The sequence below is a fragment of the Ruditapes philippinarum genome, unplaced genomic scaffold (genome assembly GCF_026571515.1).
Source record: "Ruditapes philippinarum isolate M1 unplaced genomic scaffold, ASM2657151v2 ctg623_1_1_1_1, whole genome shotgun sequence".
NCBI lineage: Eukaryota > Metazoa > Mollusca > Bivalvia > Venerida > Veneridae > Ruditapes > Ruditapes philippinarum.
Genome location: NW_026856414.1, coordinates 85,759 through 107,368, shown reverse-complemented (window position 1 = coordinate 107,368; position 21,610 = coordinate 85,759). Strand labels below are relative to the sequence as shown.

The window sequence follows — 21,610 nt, the reverse complement described above, 5'->3', positions numbered from 1 at the left end:
ATTATGACAATTAAAAGTATATTACTATAATACCAAGTAAACTAGACCCTATAGAAGCTTTCGGTAAAGGTTAAGTCTACTTCAATCAATTAAGTTTCCCACAGAAGTCATAAATGGTTAAATAAAAATACCATGTACCGAAAACCTAAATTATTACCCTCATACAGGTACATGGTCATGAAATAATTTTGTTTAACAAAAAATTCCGATGTCACCATTTCAATCCCCTATTGTTTCTCCTATTTCTTGAAAATATTTGCTTCCTACAAGACCTACATTTATTATATAATCACTCATTACTCTCTAATTTACATTTTAACCTGTCTATAATGACCGTCCTCAAGAGAAATGTGACTTTCGTTAAGAGGTGGTCTTTGTCCAAGTGTCCATGACAATTTTTCCAGCATCACTGACAGGGAATTATTAGGGTAGAAACTCCATTGACCTAATTTTATGAGTCAATGTCCATATAAGGGTATAAACAAGAACCTTTCTTGACTTCAATGCCCTAGTGTGATATGAACTTCATTTTTTTCTGATAAATTTGTTTCAGATTTGATTCTCTTAAAGTACACAGGTTTAAGAAAATTTTGTTCACTACCTTAAATTTTCCTATAACTGTCTATGCAAAATAATGAATAAACTACAGGAAATTGTTTCTTTTTAATATGAATGATGCATACTTTTTATTCTGTTTCCCCTGTTATCAAACTTTGGGAATCTTGATCCACCTTCTAGGTATGTAAGTCGGTGTTTACGTATCAACTCTGTTATCTCGGGTTTAATGATCTCTCTAAGTTCTCTGAAATCATCACAAAAATATGTCAACATAAAATCCAATTCTCTTACAATCAAACATTTCATTTTAAAAGAAATTTTTGTCTTTAATGTGTATAATCTAAATATAATCAATATAATTATCTGCAATGAAACAAGAGCTGTCAGAATGACTATTCTCAGTGCTTGATAGTATAACAAGAGCCTGGATAATCTAGAATTTTCCAAGTCCAAAAAGGGCAATGATTCTGTCAAAATCCATGTTAGAGTCACTGGCCTTGGACAGTGACCTCCTATTATGCTCTCAAATAAGTGTGTGATGTTCCAACTCATTCCCTTTTGTAATTTTGGTGATAGCAACTTGTACCAAAAAAGCCAACAAAATGTGACGTGGACACCAACGTCATGGTGAGTACAAAAGCTTGCACCCTATTCTCCAAACAGTAAAGCTTGGGTTAGAGATTATTACAACCGTTACTGAGTTACAGTGTACTCAAGTCAGCAGGGTGAACGCTCAACTTACAATATTGGTTTAGCCTGAGCTTTGCTTTCATCTTTTTTCTGCCTTTCTGCCTCCCATATTTTCTTCAACTCTGGGTATGCTAGATTCGCAACTTTGCTCTTGAACTGATCAAATGACTTTGGCATTTGATTCTTGTCTAATGCACGAGTAATCTGCTCATTTACAACACTCAATACCTGCAAATGTATAAAACATTAACTGTATTCTACATCAATAGCAGACAGGAATTATATAAAAACATTCTATGTAAAAGAAACACCTTTATGTGCAGAAAACAATATTAAGATAAAAATAATTCAATTTACAAAAAAAAAAAACATTATTGTTCCTATTTCCATAACTTATGATAAGAGTTAAACAAGTGATGAAAATTATGATAATTTGGAAGATTTTCAGACTTTAACTGGTTAAATGCTAGCACAAGCACCTTATCTATGATACCAGTAAATAACCAATCAAACCTTTAGAAATTTATCAGACTATACAGGCAGCTGTTTAATTTTAGTTTTTTTTATAAGAAACAACTTTAAAACTATTGAAACAACTTTACAACTAATGAAACTGGGTGGTCAATGCATCACACTTGTTATCTAAGGATTGCAATTATCAATTTTTTTAGTGATTCTTCGCCAAATTTGAGTGAAAAGCATTGAAATTTGAGTGAAAAGCATTGTAACGATTTTCATTTTTTGGGTCATTTTGCACAATAAAAACAATTATTTTGGGAAAACAAGGCAAGGGAATGATCTAAAAATATGTACATAAGTTATTGGTGCATACCTACATCAAATGATACACAAATACTCAAAAAAATATTTCCAGCCCTGTCAGGCCATAAACTTCAGTGGAGTCCCTTTAAAAGTAAACATTTCAAGAAAAAACAGAACTTACCTTAGAAAAATCTTCTTTGGAAGCCCTCATTTCTTTCCATGTTCTATTTAGTGTTTGTATACAATATGAGAAGAATTCTTCCACTGGTTTATCAACATAGAAAAACATGGGGTAATAAAAGTGTTCATCATCATACACTGAAATATAACAACATTATAATTACATGTATTATAATTATAATGTCAGTAAAATGGAATATAATATACTTGTTGCATTCTATTCCGCATTAAATTTAATCTTGCGATATATCGTTTTTTAATTTTGTATATTCCTCACTGTTGGAGACTTTCAATCTAACATGCACTCCAAAGAATATGTTCACACTTTATCTAGCTAGAGCCACTGACATTACAGAAGCTAACTGTTTGACTTCCCTACATGGAAGTCTCAGGATATACAGCAGTAAAGAGTCAGCGATGTTACCCACTCACACATAGACACAAAAGATACTAGCCGCGTCACGACAAAACCAACATAATGGGTTTGCGACCAGCATGGATCCAGACCAGCCTGCGCATCCGCGCAGTCTGATCAGGATCCATGCTGATGCTATCAGTTTCTCTACTTGTAATAGAGTTGGTAAGCGAACAGCATGGATCCTGATCAGACTGCGCTGATGCGCAGGCTGGTCTGGATCCATGCTGGTCGCAAACGCACTATGTTGGTTTTGTCAAGACGCGGCTCATATAACTACTGTCAATCAGACAAGTATAGGGTGATGGTATAGGAGTTTTGATAACAAAATATTGCGCCGAGGTGAGCTTAAAAGATAATATTATACTATAATATTATACAGTAACTTATTAAATTGTAATTGCTGATACTCATAGGCAGATTTTAGGTAACTCAACTAGTGTATTTATAGAGGTGGTCTTTTAGCACAAGATTGATTGTAAATGCATTTTACTTTATGTTTGTATAATAAGTGTCAACCCTTAGTGTTGCTTTAACCCATTGCTTCATGAGCATTTTGTGAAAAATGGCTGTTTTCATTGAAAAGTCTCCCGTTACAAGTTCAAATTGCTATAATACTATAAAAACTGCTTCAACACTAATCAAACTTGGCACAAATGTTGACTGAACCATTGTCCTTGCAACAACATGCTCAGACTTAAATTTTCTGTTACCATGGCAACGAGGGGACATCTCAAAATTGCCAAAAATCACTATTTTGCGTTGATTTTTTCCATCAAAATTGATTTCCAAATGCTGCAACTTATCAATGGATTGAGATAGAGTCAAATGCTTTTCAGCGTTGGTTACACGTTACCTTATGATCAATCTGGGGTCATTTACAGCCTCTCACAAGTCCAAAATTTTCTTGGCGATGAGGGGGACTCCGCCCCCCTTCAAACCCCCCAAAACAGAAGGGGGCACATCCCCCTTCTGGCAACCCCCTGATGTATCTTTTGGTTGGGGGGCCGCGCCGAAAAAGAGGTCAATTTTTTTAACAACATTTCTCAAACAAAAACAAGTGTTTAGGGCCTGGATAAGGCATTTTTTCATCATTTGAGACAACAAAAAGGGGGGGGGGGGTGAAAAAGGCGTTAAAAGGCGTGTATATGAAGTAATGGGTTAACTGAAAATGATGAAAATACTTGAAATTACCCTAAATCGCGTTTTTTCATGTTTAAACATGGCCTGTCATATAAATTTGAAGAAAATTGTTGTTTTGTAGATTTTTTTATTTTTTTTCATTAACCCATTGCTTCATGAGCATTTTGTGAAAAATGGCTGTTTTCATTGAAAAGTCTCCCGTTACAAGTTCAAATTGCTATAATACTATAAAAACTGCTTCAACACTAATCAAACTTGGCACAAATGTTGACTGAACCATTGTCCTTGCAACAACATGCTCAGACTTAAATTTTCTGTTACCATGGCAACGAGGGGACATCTCAAAATTGCCAAAAATCACTATTTTGCGTTGATTTTTTCCATCAAAATTGATTTCCAAATGCTGCAACTTATCAATGGATTGAGATAGAGTCAAATGCTTTTCAGCGTTGGTTACACGTTACCTTATGATCAATCTGGGGTCATTTACAGCCTCTCACAAGTCCAAAATTTTCTTGGCGATGAGGGCGACTCCGCCCCCCTTCAAACCCCCCAAAACAGAAGGGGGCACATCCCCCTTCTGGCAACCCCCTGATGTATCTTTTGGTTGGGGGGCCGCGCCGAAAAAGAGGTCAATTTTTTTAACAACATTTCTCAAACAAAAACAAGTGTTTAGGGCCTGGATAAGGCATTTTTCATCATTTGAGACAACAAAAAGGGGGGGGGGGTGAAAAAGGCGTTAAAAGGCGTGTATATGAAGTAATGGGTTAAAGTTTGTAACACCTGAGACTAGCCAAAATCATCTTTCCTGTTTCAGAGCCATATGGTCTAAACTGAGTGGTGCACCGTTAAACCAACCAAACAAACAAACAATAAGTGTACTAACAACTTTCTCCAATCTTTAACAGATCACAGAGTATTTTGGTAAGTTTGATACTGGCCTGTACAAATGGACAATCTTGCTCGTTGGCTCGCCCACAGTTCTCTAGAACAACCTGTCATAATATAACACATCAAATTATAAAATAGTCATAGTAACATTCATTTTATATTATTTGCAGCATATATAGAATTTTGGGCTGTTAAAAACATGAATTATAATTAATATTTTGTAAATACCCGAAGATGAAAAAAATATTTCATGTTATAAATTTTGTTGAACAATATGTAAGCAGTGTTTGATATAAAATTTAATATTCAATCATAATAATATGATTATGAAAACAAAATCAATTCTAAATGCAATATTTCTGAATAAGAAATATAAAAGATTTTCAATGATAATACAATCAAGTTTTTATTGTTCATACAGGATTATATGAAATCTTTTAATAAAAGTGTGTCCATAGGCAGGGATTCCCGACACCTTATTTTGTCAGTCTACGGTAATCCCTTAAGGCAAGGAAAAAAGTCTATCCCCTCAACTCTGTAAATTGTGGGGATAACAAAATGTTTTTGCCATTGTAAATTTGCTCGGGATTATTTTTTTAAATATAAAACAAACTTATTGGTTAAATTTAAATATAAAAATTACTATTTTAACCTGAAAGGCTGAATTTTTTAAATGGTTTTGTATTTCCTTTGGGACTGTCCAATCAATTTTAGGGATACAATTTAATTTTTAAAAAGTTGTCACCAACAGTTGGGCCTGGTCAGCTCCGGGATGTGCAGTCGGGCCCGGGTCTATAAAAGGTGGCAAAGGGTTAAGATTTTTCCCAGCCCCCTTTAAGGGTTAATTTTCATGTTTTTTTGTTGTTTTTCAGCCGGTAGGAAAATGAGATTTAATTTTCTTTTAAAATCTAAGAAATCCATACTAAAAATACAGTATTATATATTTGATAAAAATACTTTTCACAGGTTATATTATTAGTCATAAATATTTTTGACACATTATATGGCCCTATATAAATGGTTGTTTGTCAATACATATATATTGCAAATAACCCTTTATATACGGCCATATTACCTGTCAGAAATATTTATAACAAATTTATAATACAGCAAGCATCATTTTTAGAGGAATAAAGCGAGTTTTCTTCATAAATCGACAGCAGCTGTGTATATGAAACTATACAAACGTCACTATTATCCAATGAAAAGTGACGTTATAAACATGCAGTTTTATAAGGTCTTATATAAACAGTGGCTGCCATATAAAACCTTCATCTACCAGCATGTCATATATGTAGACTGTAGAAAACAAAAAAAATATCTCACCTTGATATAGGATTCTTTATGTACTTGTGCAAAATAGGTCATATTATCTAAAGCTAACAATCCTGGTGGTGCCGCCTCAAAGTCCTGAACGGGCTCAGTTTGATTCTAGATAAATAAACATAAAATGAGCCGTGTCATGACAAAACCAACATAATGGGTTGCCAACCAGCATGGATCCAGACCAGCCTGCGCATCTGCGCAGTCTGATCAGGATCCATGCTGTTCGCTTACCAACCCTATTACAAGTAGAGAAACTGATAGCGAACAGCATGGATCCTGGATGCGCAGGCTGGTCTGGATCCATGCTGGTCGCAAACCCATTATGTTGGTTTTGTCGTGGCACGGCTCAAATATATTTTGTGTCTTGATAAAAAATAATTTTACACAGACAGATTGGGAACATTTAAAATTATTACATAGACAAGAAGCACTAGTGAAAGTATAATTTTTCTAATGATAAAGTGATATTTTTCTCAATGCACATACAAATTTTCTAATGAACTTTACTTGCATGCAAAAATTATTACTTAGATCTCATTTACATTGTAAAACATGACTGACTATTTATGCAAATAAAAATTTCCTAATAAAAATTTCCTAATAAACTTTACTCCTTTGCTTGTAATATGTATACACAAATCCACATGAGTAAATAAATTGAAAGCATTTATCAACTTCATATTTCAACTAAAGAAATCCATGAAACAGTACAAATACAACTTACAGCAAAACCTAATTTCTTCAGATCTTTAGAAATGGCCGACTTCCTAGCCTGTCCTGAAGTAACTTCGGCTATATCTGAGAAGTCAAACGCTACCTTCCTCAGGTCTTCAATAGATTTATTTACACTGGCCACCTGTTTAGAATATCAGACTCATTAGAATTAGAGATATTCATTTTAAAATCATTTTACAGAAGTAGACTATACAACAGTTGCCAGCTGAAAATTTTCCATTACAAGTGAAATGTTATTGCTTACAAGTAAACAATATAATTTCTTTCCTCATAGAAATCTTTATCTTTTGTTCTTACAAATGTATAATGTAAGAAATAATACACAGTGCTTTGAATTTCATTGCATTACTTTGACCCCATAGACAGCCCTAATAAATACTGAATAGATCTAAGCTGTTATTTACTGTTTGTGAGCTGGCCAACTGTCCTCATTGCAGTGTAATATTTATTAAATTTTCATAAGTTGATTAAAAGTTACTGTTAATAATCCATGATGTTGTATAAAATATTGTTTTTAGCTCAAGCTTTTTTCTTTCTATAAATCCAAATAAAATGTATAGATCTATTGTCAAAATTAGTTTTTCAATAACAAATCTTCATAAAAAATATTTTCAACTTTCAGTAGAAAATGATTTTGTATGATTGCATTTTTTTTTTCAATTTTAAAAAGCTCAAACAGCTTACCTGTGCAGCGTCATTAACATTTACACCTGTGTTCATTCTACCTTCATACATATTCAACATTAATCGTTGATATATATATAACTGATGTCCCATCTCTGGCCCTATACTATTAAATTTTTCTAAAATGCCCTGAAAATTGATGCAAACAAAAAGAATTAAATACTCTTATTAAAAAATCAATAAAAGATAACAAACTTTATAAAACTCTTTGAAAACTTGTAACAATAACAGTAGGAGTATGTTGTAAAGTTAAGGTTGGGCTAGTAAACACATCCACAAAGTCTGACCTATCTATACAGTGAGTTGCTATAGTTAAGTATACGATTTTGACACTGACCACTCTAACAAAGGATAGACCAAACTTAAATTTATCACATAAACCGCAGCGCAGGAGTGCAATAAAGCCATTTAAATAAAAACGATATTACACTAGTGTAATAACACTCTGACGTGAAATAGTTAGCGATATATATAAACATAGCGTAAAAGCGCGATGAATGTAGGGTTATACTATAGGCGCGTCAATGAAAAATGACTCTTTTTTACAGTTAAATGTTCTTATTTTATATATGTGACAAATAGAATATTATATTAGTGTAGGTTTAATACTAAATTTATTGAACCTGTTGAATAAAACAATATTATACTCTCCAGAGGCTCGCATAATATAATTTTATTCAACTTGTTAAATATATTTAGTATTAAACCTACACTCACTCAATATCCTCTATGTATGAATAATGTAGCTGTGTAAGACAGGGTCACATATGCATATTAATGTAGCAGGGTAAGACGGGGTCACATCTGTATATTAATGTAGCAGGGTTAGACAGAGTCATGTATGTACATTAATGCAGCATGGTAAGACAGGGTCATGTATGTACATTAATGTAGCAGGGTAAGACAGGGTCACATATGTATATTAATGTAGCATGGTAAGACAGGGTCATGTATGTACATTAATGCAGCAGGGTAAGACAGGGTCATGTATGTACATTAATGCAGCAGGGTAAGACAGGGTCATGTATGTACATTAATGCAGCATGGTAAGACAGGGTCATGTATGTACATTAATGCAGCAGGGTAAGACAGGGTCATGTATGTACATTAATGCAGCAGGGTCATGTATGTACATTAATGTAGCAGGGTAAGACAGAGTCATGTATGTATATTAATGCAGCAGGGTTAGACAGAGTCACATCTGTTCATTAATGTAGCAGGGTTAGACAGAGTCATGTATGTACATTAATGCAGCATGGTAAGACAGGGTCATGTATGTACATTAATGCAGCAGGGTAAGACAGGGTCATGTATGTACATTTAATGCAGCAGGGTCATGTATGTACATTAATGTAGCAGGGTAAGACAGAGTCATGTATGTACATTAATGCAGCAGGGTTAGACAGAGTCACATCTGTTCATTAATGTAGCAGGGTTAGACAGGGTCATGTATGTACATTAATTTAGCAGGGTAAGACAGGGTCATGTATGTACATTAATGTACCAGGGTAAGACAGGGTCATGTATGTACATTAATGAAGCAGGGTAGACAAGGGTCACATATGTACATTAATGTAGCAGGGTAGGACAGAGCCATGTATGTACACTAATGTAGCAGGGTAAGACAGGGTCATGTATGTTTATCATTGTTTCATCTATGTTGGCACTTGGCTAGAACTGTTGCCCTTCTAGAAGATGTATAACTTCCTCATGTTAAATATTTATCTACATCCAACCCATCCCACTGAGAAATCATTATTCTATAGGAGCAAATTAGGCAACAAAACTGTCAGTGGATCCAAACCTTTGTGTTCAGTAAAATTTATTCTTTGTAGTCAAGCATACATACTTATTTTTATTCCAATAAATGTCTTCTATCTATTCTTATATTATCTATTCATTTTAAACACAATTTAACAAGAATTTATAACTTAATTCATAATTATTTAAACTTCCTTTGTAGCTCAGTAACAATGCAACAGAGCAACCACAAATAAAGAGTTTAAAAGGAAATTTGCTTCAACCACACATAATATCAAATTGGCAATTTGATTAAGAAACATTCTGTGTGAAACCATGGTAAATGTAACAAGTAAACCAAGTGAAAATTATATACTCACTGCTGACAAGCCACTTCTAAATGTTTTAGACTGGAAGAAAACGGCTAGTTTCTGAAAAAAAATTAGATCTAGTAGGAAATAGTTGTTATAAAATCATGTAACATTCAAGCTATCATAAGTAACTAACTGTACTAGTTGTAATGCTGACATAAATCAATCATAACAGTTTGATGTAAAATCCGTACAATAGACAAGCAGCATTCCCTACTTATCATGTCCTATACTTGTAAAAAGAAAACTAGAGTTATCACTAAATGTGATTAATACCCCCGCAAGACTGCTTCTAAAATGAGGAAGTTACTAGTAACAGAATACCTTGTAAAAGAATTGAAATAGAGTTATGGTTGTGGGCAATAATAGATAGTTGAGGTTCTTGTATGTTGCTATTCCTTTCTTTGTGGTTGACCATTGATGATGTTTTATTGAATTACTCTGTAATAAGTCCAGATAGAGTTACAGTTCTTGAGCTCTGCACTTCCTCTCATTGAACATTGTATGAAGTTGCATTGAATTCCAAACATTAGTTTTTAAGTTATGCACCAGACAAAAAAAAAAGGAAAAAAGGGCAATAACTCAGCAAATACTGGAGATGGAGTTATTGTGCCATGCACTTCCTCTCATTGCGCTTAACCATTGTATGAAGTTGTATATTGAATTCCAACTACAAGTTTTCAAGTTAAGTACTGGACAAGAAAAGGTAACAAAGGGCAATAATTATGTAATTAGTCCAAATAGAGTTATGGTTCATGTGAATTCACTTCATCTCACTGCACTTGACCATTGTATGAAGTTGCACAGAATTTATTAATTTTCAAGTTATTCACTGGATATTAAAAAGAAACTAAGGTATATTACTCTAAAATGAGTCAAGAAAGAGTTACGGTTCCTGTGCACTGCGCTTCCTCTAAATATATTTGACCATTGTAAGAACTTATATTGAATTCAAACCAGTAGATTTCATGTTATGCTCTGCAACAAGGAAAAGAAACAAAGGACAATCACTTTATAATTACTTTGGACAGAGTTATGGTTCTTGTGCACTGCACTTCCTCTCAATGTGGTCGACCTTTGTATGAAGTTGTATTGAATTCCAACCATTAGACTTCAAGTTATGCTCTGGACAAGGAAAATGCAACGGACTGCGGACCAACCAACAGACCGACCAACCACCGGGTGACTCTTATATACCCCAACGCCACCCCCCCCCCCCCCCCCCAAATCTTTGTTTCTGGGTACCCCCCGCAATCTTTGTTTCTGGGTATAATGATACTTAAATCTGTCATGAAGCAGATTATTTTCCTACCTGAATGCTATTGTCATACTAACAAATTTCCTAGGTCACACTAGTGCAGTCTACTAATAAGAGAATAAGAGTAATAATACCCTTCTAAAAATATCCCTTAATCCCTACGGGGGGATCCATGGTCAAGTGGTTAAGGTCATTTGACTTCAAATCACTCTCCCCTTTACACTGGGAGTTCGAGTCCCACCAGGGTTTTTACATACTTTCATGTGAAAAGCTGTGAGGAAGCTATCCACATAGCTTCCTGAATTTCAGTGGTTCTACTCAGTAACCAACTTGAGCCAGAAATGATACACTAAGGGGAACCTGAGGTCTTACTCCACCATTCACACTGAAAAGTCTCCATATGACCTTATAAAGTGTTTGTGCAACTAAAATACCACAAAAAGAAACCACACTTACAATCAAAATACTTATAACTAACAAGAAATTAGTAAACTGAAAATATTTTAAGATTAAAATTCAAAGTACTAATTACTATACTGTATTCCTAGAAATTATTTTGCACTTTTTAAGTTTTCACTTCTTATGGTGGGCACATTTCTACAAATGTTTAAAACCAGAAAAAAGTCGCATGTAACAAATCCACCATCATTTTTAGCTTTAACCACTTAAATTATCATTATGAGTTACTTTGGTGTAAAATGCATAACTTTTACCTATGCTTAAAAAATATAATGCATTTTATTTACAGTTGCATGCTTTGAATTAATGTAATTTTTCACATTAAAAAGTAAGGTGTTATTATTTATTAAAAGTACCATAGCAAATAATACCTATATTGATATAAATTTACTATTTGTAATAGTTAAAATTCATTTAATTCATACAATGATTTTGTTTTCAGAAAGAATAAACATCAACTAATTAATTACATGATTATTTAAATCAACAGCCTAATGATTTAACATGTATATATCAATATTTGCAAAGAAATAAGTCTTCGTAAAGAATCTTTATTTCTCTGGTAAAGAAAATAATCATCCAATTGGCCGACTAATCTTGTATATATTGACAATTTATCAATAAAATTGAACGATTTTGTCAGTGTAGTATGCCATAGTCTTGTCTTGCCGATATACAGAGAAAAAATACAGAAACGTAAATTCTGTGATACTATTAATATATGCTCTTTATCACATCAACTTGATATTTGCAAAATTCAGGGTCATTATGATTGCATGAAAGTTTGCCTCCATGACAACGCCATCTTTATAAAAAAAAACATGAAATACAGTATTTGCCAAAGTTTTCTAGGAATAGAATATACATTAACAGAGCTTTTTTTGTCTACCTGTTTTTTCTCTGGTGATGATTTAATAAACATGGCATTAAGAAGAGCTAATGCACTCTGCTGTACATCTGCATTGGAACTGAAAATTGAAAACACAAACTTAACATTGATGCCAAGTCCTGGTATTTTGAACAAACCATTTTTTTAAAGTAATTAAATTCTCTCACACATCTATTTACGATATGAGCCGCGCCATGACAAAACCAACATAGAGCGTTTGCGACAAGCATGGATCCAGACCAGCCTGAGCATCCGCGCAGTCTGATCAGGATCCATGCTGTTCGCTATCAGTTTCTCTACTTGTAATATAGTTGGTAAGCGAACAGCATGGATCCTGATCAGACTGCGCGGATGCGCAGGCTGGTCTGGATCCATGCTGGTCGCAAACGCACTATGTTGGTTTTGTCGTGACGCGGCTCATATATACTGACAAAACATTCTAGCTGATGACTGGCCTATTACATCAAATAATGTTTTTTAATATATCAGGCTTCCATAAACTAAACAATATCTTCACATGAACTTTATGAAAAATATTTCAGTAATTTAAATGAACATGGGAAAGGGAAAATATATTTTTCATTCATGCTACATATTTTAACATACATTGTATATTGTTTGTCTTTTTAAATGTCACTAAATGCCTCCTTCATGACAGTACAGTACAAATACAGTAGCATCTATAAATACTTATACTTAATATTTTAAGTTAGTCAGTCAACACCGTAGAGCTTGCTAAGACAGCACTGATGTGATAATATTAATAATAATAATAATAATAATAATAATAATAAAAATAATAATAATAATAAAGGCTTTATTTAACGAGGCTACATATTCGCCAAAACGATCTTCCATATGTACCTAAACATTTTTACAACATGTTTACATCAAATAATTGTACAAAAGACAATGTAATATTATAGAATATAGTATTAACTAGTTATAAATGCAATAACCAACCAAACATAAATATTAACCATCAACAATGAAAACTGCAGTAAACATAATTATATAAACATAATACTATGGTACTGGTTTAATCAGAGTACTTCCACTTTATGTAAGCTTTTTTGAATTTTTCAGTACTTTCAGACTGGCGTACATGGAGGGGTATATCATTCTAGATTTTAGTTCCAGAATAAGAAAGTGATTTTTGGTAAACTCAAGATTAGGTTAAGGGACATGTACTAAGATTGTTTGTTGATCTAAAATTTCTGTTAAGTAAAATTGAAGTTGAGTCAAATTGAAATTTTCCTTTCATGTAGCATGGTGAGTTTTCTTCATGTAATGATTTGTATATCAGGATAGACTTTTTATTGTTACATATACTACCATAAACCAACTGAAATATTAAATGATGCCCTGTTATATTAACCAGGCACGTCTAACAAGTTATATTGCTCAGTGTAGAAATTAAGATGTTTTAGTATAGGCTAATCTCTTTTGGTTCCAGCCGTGTAAAGGCTATAAAAAATATGGAAAATGTCACCCACCTTTGCATGTATGGTACGATTTTATCAGGTGTAATAAATTGCTCCATTGATTCCATCTTAGCAATATCAGTACTGTAACATACAAAATATATCATTATAAGTGCATTTGAATCAAATCCTATTGATTTGACACAATGCGGTGATGGGTGCCATAGGTATAGAATATTTTTTCTGGATTTTCTCAACCATGATCTTAAGTCTGTTTTTTAACCTGTTTACACGGTTTAAAGGTTAAACATTTTCTTGACAGTTTCTACCAATCAAATACTTAGTTTCTTATTGTAAGAAACTGACCAAGTTTTAATACCTTAGTTCTTAGTTAGAACTGACAAAGAACTGACAAAGTTTCTCAATAATTTCAGACTGAGGTGAAATATGCAAAAAGATGGTTGAACCCATCCCTGGGTCAACAGACAAACACCATAACTACAAGGTCAACAGTCTCTAAGATGTCAAATACTATGATCTACAATAAGCAACAATAAATTATATCTACATATAGTAATCAAGGAAGGGACAAACCTGTGTAATATCACACTTTCTAAGATCTCTAATGAAGGTTGTATACAGCCATCCCCTGCTGCACGCGCCCCAGATATACATGTAGCTACCTGTAATATAATTAATTGATTAAAATCTTTATTTTTGTACCTTCAAACAATAGTTAGATAAAATAAAGTTTAGGATTGATGTTGTTTTTTTTAATCAAATTAAATCTATGGACAAATATTAGTGCTAAATTCAATTATTTTAACACAACAGCCTAGAATTTATGTTTTTTTTGTTTTGTTTTTTTGTTTTTTTTTTTTTTTTTTTTTTGGGGGGGGGGGGCTCAACAACATGGGTGACCCTTATTTATTCTCCACATTCAGATGATCAGTATGGGTTGTGGAACAATTCCATAATAACCTTCCAAAATCACTTTTACATATACATGTACAGCAGTTATAAATTAACAACAATTCATGATTTCAATAGCATGGATTATGGTCATGCCCTAATTGACGGCTCCTTTTTATTGGATAAAAAAGGGTTGAAAAAAATGTAACTGGTTTGGAGTTAATGGTTTATTCAAACAATTACCTGTTTAATAAACTCTGGTTCCAGAATATCCCATGAGACAACATTATGTTCCATTAAGGCAACAAATGACCTCAATAAGAACATCAGAGGATCTCCATTACTGTAATAAAGAAGATTAGGTATATGAAAAAAACAAGCATTACAAAGAAAATAAGAAATAATCACTGTTAGTTAGAGTGATTTTGAATCTAACAATGCTAATTACTAACACTAAGTGTAGGTACTAACACTATGTGTAGGTTTCATGCAATGTGACTAGATACCTGGTATCTTGATATTGTTGAATGATTGAAGGCTCTACAACAAAAAGTATAAATAATCTATTTTTAACCACAGTGACCTTGACCTTAAAAACAAACTTAATTGTAAGAGGCCATGCAAGGTATCTAAAATATATATAGCTATTAAGATGCATCTATTTCAATTTATAAGCACAATGACTTTAAAAATGCATCTTAGTCTTTGTTATAGTTTAGTTATATGGTGTTGGTTTTTTTTAAATTTGATTTTTTTGATAATTTGATTTTCATATCTGCAAGCTTGTAACTTTAGACTTCCCCCTATCCTATTTTATCTATTTTAACATTTGCTTAGGTAAAACATGTGTCTGAAATATTCTATATAACCTTTTAAAGGTTCAAGATGCAATAAGTGCTTTAAACTTAAGTGTTTACAAGATACATAATATATATCAAAGAATTTTTCAATATCTACTTCTCTAAATCATTCTAAATTGATCTTCAAACCTTCTTTTATCTCATTTTGCAACTTCAACATATGCATTTTTTTTGTAATATCTAGCCTTATTGAGCAACTTTTTTTCAATAGATGTTTGTGTTTAAAACACTCAACTTTTTTATCATGCCTATTTGTAACAACAATTACAAACAAAAATCTTTTAACCTTTTTGTTTTTAGAAGTTCCTGGTTATATATCCTTATTGTTCTGCCATTTTTTGCCATTTTTATTTTATTTATACTGTACATTATACTTTCTCTATTTTTTTTTTTATTTTTTAAATTAATGAGGCCATTATAAACATTTTGTATACTTGTAATTTTTGTACACATGAAGGTGGTGGTAGTTTTCACTCTGGATCACGACAGAAAGTCACATTGAATTCACCAGAGCACAGTTCAACCACCTCATCGTTCCTGGGCAGGCTGTCCCTTGTATCTCATAGCTGTCTCTAGAGTCTGGTGAGATAAGGACCCTACTGGAAATAAGTGCTTGCACTTTCGTAGGTTATCCTTGACCGCCCGGTCTAAAGAAAATCAATCAATCAATCAATCAGTCAAGCAGTTTACCAGTACTAGATGCCTTCACTTTCACAGAGAACTAAAAATTCTGTACATGCCAGAGCAGAGGTACAGTGGGAATGACCTTAAAAAGGATGTCATGATCAATCACAACGAAAGTGACCTGCGCCAGCTGGGAATCAAACCCGGGTCGCCTGATTCACAGTCCAACGATCTACCTATTTAGCTAACCCGATGACTTCACATGAAGAGTACACATGAAGAGTTGAATTATATCCATTTACACAAGATTTTCATTTCTAGCTGTACATAAAAAAGGTGCTTGTTATAGAAACAAAATTACAGTACATATGTTATGAAACATTGAGATACATGTACAGTCGAACTTCGTTCACTTGAACTCGGAGGGCCTGTGCAAATTTGTTCGAGAGATCGGTAGTTCGAGCCAACCGAGATTGAACTATTATTACGTTGATCATATGCCTAAAGGTTTTCTAGCATACATCGGTCTGATGATAAATACGTCAATATAATTGTTTGTTAGTACATCCGTCGTCAAATATGTTATATTCAGAATTATTATCTAAGTATTAACGGTATGTTGTGTTTATCTATATTCATGCATATTGATATCGGTTGAGTTCGATTGGGCAATCAGACCAAACTTGTTGACCAATGTTCAAAATATATTAATATGTTTATAATAGGATTAATTTAATTTTAAAAGATAGATTAATGAAATATTTGAGAAAAAGTTTTACAGCAGCATCTATTTGTAGTCTTTTACTAAAACAAACACACGTAAGCAAGTATCATTCTATAAATAGATAAACACTGTTACAATTCACGTTACATGAACTACGGTTGTAATTAAAGCCGTCCGGGTAAACGTCATTCTTTACTGACTTTTGCATATTTCACTTATTACAAGAGTTATTTTCTTTTTATTGTTACCATAAACGGCAAATCAACAATATTATCGTAACAAACAAATCGGTTATGTACACCACCTCTTATTTTATATCAATTAACCTTAATTGCCTTTGTCACGATCACGAGGTGTTAAAAACATGTGTCGCCGACTGTCATTTATTTAGGACATGTCGACTTGTCTTTTTGTGTTCGACCGAAAAGGTGTGATTTTCACTATATTTCTGCCGAAGGGACCAGAGATCAGGTTCGAGAGTTCGAGCGATCGGTGTTCGAGCGATCCGAGGTAGAACAATATATATTATATACGAATTTCGCCGGGACTGGGTGATATGTACGAGCGAAGGGAGGTATTCGAGCGATCCGAGTTCGAGCGAACGAAGTTTAACTGTAATTTGTTTAAGATTATTAACGCTTGGCATGCTAAATATCTTATATTGATATGTCCATCTTTTATTCTGCACAAAACCATTCAACAATTTTATGAAAAAATTTCAAACTAGATACTGATTTGAAAAGGTAACAAATCAGACCAAGATCTGGTTGCATTGCTATAATATGTTGCAGGCAGCAAGTTATGGTTAAGTTATCTATACTTACAAACTTTTGTTCCCTGCTATAACATAATCTATGATAAGCTTTAGTCCTTTTTTCTTGATAAACTCGTGGGAGAACGTTGCATCAGAACATTTCATAGACAAATTCTTTAATGCTTCAATCTTGTCCTCACGATTTCCCTCCGCTAACTTGTCAATGATCGTCTGTGCTGCTCGACTCTGATAAAAAAATTTTTTTTTAAATCATTTCCGTATACATTTATTTCTTTTTTATTTTTATGAAGTCGTTTCTTAGGTTTAGACCCAAAGTCATCTATGTTCAAACTAAGTGTCCAACTTATTGTTAAGGAACCATTCTTGTAAAAGTTTATAGAACATTCAGTCAAAACTGTGACCTCCAGAACAACAGTGATTGATACTAAATTGTCATAGATATCATGCAGACTTGATATTTAAAGAATAAAAAAATCTAGCACCTAGCTTTAGATATATGACATTAAAAAAATCTAGCTTTAGACATATAATACTGGAATGAAAAAGCTAGCATTTGAATGAAAATCTAGCACTGGAATAAAAACCTTTAGACATAAAAGATTGGAATGAAAAATATAGCTTTAGACATAAAAGATTGGAATGAAAAATATAGCTTTAGACATATAACTTTGGAATCGAGAAAAACAACAACATTGGAATGAATAATCTACAACGAAGCATTGAAATAAAAAATTCTAGCTTTTGGCATACAACATTAGAATGAAAAATCCTGCATTGAAATTTAGACATTTATTGCACTGGAATGAAAATTCTAGCTTTAGACAAATGTCATTTAGATGCTGATGAAAACCATTATGATTCATATGGAAATATAAACTTCAACCACAAAATACATTACTATATAATGAATGTTTATACAACAAGAGCTGTCGGTAGGACAGCAACGCTCAACTATTCTTAGTGCTTGATAGTAAAAAAAAATGCTTGATATAGTTACCTCCTCCTGTTTACAGGTTGGGGTCATGATGGTGAACAAGTGTGCAAAGTTTCAAAGCCATATGTCAATGGACTTTGAAAATATTTGAACTATTACAAAAACTTTAACGTAAATTCTAAGTTGAAAAAGGGACATAATTCTGTCAAAATGCTTGATAGAGTTACCTCCTCCTGTCTACAGGTTGGGGTCATGACGGTGAACAAGTGTGCAAAGTTTCAAAGCCATATGTCAATGGACTTTGAAAATATTTGAACTATTACAAAAACTTTAACGTAAATTCTAAGTCGAAAAAGGGGCATAATTCTGTCAAAATGCTTGATAGAGTTACCTCCTCCTGTCTACAGGTTGGGGTCATGATGGTGAACAAGTGTGCAAAGTTTCAAAGCCATATGTCAATGGACTTTGAAAATATTTGAACTATTACAAAACCTTTAACATAAGTGGTTACGCCGACGCCGACGCTCGGGTGACTACAATAGCTCTACTTATTCTTATCGAATAGTCGAGCTAAAAATTTTGTGACGGACAGATAGTCAGACAAACAGACAGACTGATGACAAAGAAATGATCCTTATAAGTCGTGGCTTCCTTGTGCCATGTATAAGCTACTATGTAGCAGGCAAAACAAAAATCATTAACAGGACAAAACACCTTTTTGATCCAAGGGTCATATTAAACTCAGCAAAAAAAAATCATTCAACCAGAAAAACTGTGTAATATGTTCAAAAACTTAAGCAACTAATCAATCTTGTAAAGTTTAATTCAAAATGGCATTACTAGTATAGGAGAAGTAGTCCAGGCAAAAATAAAAATTATCAAAGAGCCATAACTCTTGACAAAAATCATTGAACTGGAAAATTCCAAAAATATGCACATCTAGACTTTGTACTGATCATTCCTGTAAAGTTTAGATGAAATTGCACAAGAAGTTTTGAGGAGTAGTTCAGACAAGTTATGTGATGAATGGACAGACAGACAACAGAGAATTAATCCCTATATGTCACCGCTACTCTGCTACACAAAAATGTTTATTAAAAATCGCTTAAAATTATATGTAAGCGATGTTTCTTCCTGGTATCAGGAATATAAATTACATTATTAGAAGATATCAGAGGAATTTTTCTTTATTTATCTCCTACACAGCAGGATTCTCTACTTAAAAATTTCTTTATTTCTTAACTTGCCTATTTCTTCATAGTGTATAATCTATAATGTTGAGCAAGAATAAAGTACAATGTGAATAATTAAACAACAAATTATTACACAATATTCTAATATAGAACATAAATAAAATAGGGAAATGTTGAATAAGCAGTCAATAAACCCTCAAACAACACCTGATTATTATTTTAAACAAATTAAATCATGTAAATAAGTGAATAATTCACTGGACTATAATATTTTTTATTTTCACCTGCGTCTAAATCCTTACCATCATATTATATCTAAATGGACTCTGTTATGACAGATCATTTAACTTAAGGAAATTCAAATAATTTGTACACTAAAACTGAACAGATGGATACTAAGATTGCTGCACATTCATGCGTCTGATTTGGTCTGCACTGGTGTTGGTCTCAGCTGGTTAGCTAAATTGCAGCCATTTTTGGGTTTTGTAAAAAAAGCGGCTCAAATGTTGAATAAGCAGTCAATAAACCCTAAAACAACATCTGATTATTATATTAAAGAATTTAAATCATGTAAATAAGTGAATACTTCACTGGACTATAATATTTTTATTTTCGCCTGTCTAAATCCTTACCATGCAATAATTATATCTTAAATGGACATGTAGTACATCTTTTAATGTGGACAAGATCATTCATTATTTTTAGGGAAAATTTCATAATAATTTTTGTACCAACTAAAAACTGAACAGTGGATACTAAGATCAGCTGGCACATCAGCTGTCTGATTCTGGTCTGCACTGGTTGTGTGGTCTGCACTGGTTAGGTAAAATTGTTGCAGCCAGAAGAACAAGGGGTTAATCTACTAGCAGCAACAGTTAAAGTCATCTTGGTTTAAACCTACAAATGTATATGTCCCACCTATAGAAAGCCTCTGGAAATTCTCCGTCTTTATTACTTTTTACATTTATCCATACTTAAGCAGCAAAGACACAAATTTCTGATTCCAATCCCAGCTGACACTTGTTTAATCCTTAAAATTATGCTGAATCCAGAAAGTTTCTATCAACAAGTGGAAGGTCAAATTTTTTATATAATGCATTCATAAAACTGTTTTTAAATGACTACAAGAATTTCATTTTAACTTACAGGTGAATCTGTGAGTTGCAGTACATTGCCATTCTGAATTTCTGTCCGGCTCTGAAACAAGAAAATAAGATACAACTAAATTATAAACACGCATATCATAATACAGGTTTAATGCAACTTTTGATGCATTAACATCTAAAGAAGTGTGAGGATGCATAAATCTGAGGGCCTGTATTATAACGTACCAGTATAATATACATTCTAAAGTCTATTTCTTATACACTAAATGAATAGTTATTGCAAAAAAGATATTTGAGAAGACAAGTATGTCTGTTATATATAGCCAGTATTATAAGTATATGGCCTGTAGCATTCTACCAGTATATTGCCAAACTGGCCTGTAATACTCTACCAGTATATTGCCAGACTGGCATGATTATTCTACCAGTATATTGCCAGACTGGCCTGTATGATTCTACAAGTATATTGCCAGACTGGCCTGCATCATTCTATCAGTATATTGCCAGACTGGCCTGTATTATTCTACCAGTATATTGCCAGACTGGCCTGTATGATTCTACAAGTATATTGCCAGACTGGCCTGCATTCATTCTATCAGTATATTGCCAGACTGGCCTGTATTATTCTACCCAGTATATTTGCCAGACTGGCATGATTATTTTACTAGTATATTGCCAGACTGGCCTGCATTATTCTACCAGTATATTGCCAGACTGGCCTGTATTACTCTACCAGTATATTGCCAGACTGGCCTGTATTATTCTACCAGTATATTGCCAGACTGGACTGTATTATTCTACCAGTATATTGCCAGACTGGACTGTATTATTTGAACAGTATATTGCCAGGCTGGCCTGTATTATTCAACTAGTATATTGCCAGATTGGCCTGTATTATTCTATCAGTATATTGCCAGACTGGCCTGCATCATTCTATCAGTATATTGCCAGGTTGGC

The 21,610-nt window shown here is 33.2% G+C and overlaps 1 protein-coding gene across 2 annotated transcripts in view; it reads right to left on the bottom strand.

Moving 5' to 3' along the window:
• The window catches only part of LOC132746430 (engulfment and cell motility protein 2-like), a 60,444-nt gene that overhangs the window by 9,367 nt on the left and 29,467 nt on the right, over positions 1–21,610 (bottom strand). For both annotated transcript variants that reach the window (XM_060735561.1, XM_060735560.1), the window contains 14 exons: positions 20,694–20,744; positions 17,470–17,645; positions 14,681–14,780; positions 14,120–14,208; positions 13,598–13,669; positions 12,102–12,180; positions 9,505–9,555; positions 7,385–7,513; positions 6,690–6,821; positions 5,966–6,070; positions 4,635–4,743; positions 2,192–2,328; positions 1,301–1,476; positions 684–802 (listed from right to left, as the gene is read on the bottom strand). In XM_060735561.1, coding sequence (XP_060591544.1) covers positions 684–802; positions 1,301–1,476; positions 2,192–2,328; positions 4,635–4,743; positions 5,966–6,070; positions 6,690–6,821; positions 7,385–7,513; positions 9,505–9,555; positions 12,102–12,180; positions 13,598–13,669; positions 14,120–14,208; positions 14,681–14,780; positions 17,470–17,645; positions 20,694–20,744 — 1,525 coding nt within the window. The remainder of the gene's footprint in view (positions 1–683; positions 803–1,300; positions 1,477–2,191; positions 2,329–4,634; positions 4,744–5,965; positions 6,071–6,689; positions 6,822–7,384; positions 7,514–9,504; positions 9,556–12,101; positions 12,181–13,597; positions 13,670–14,119; positions 14,209–14,680; positions 14,781–17,469; positions 17,646–20,693; positions 20,745–21,610) is intronic.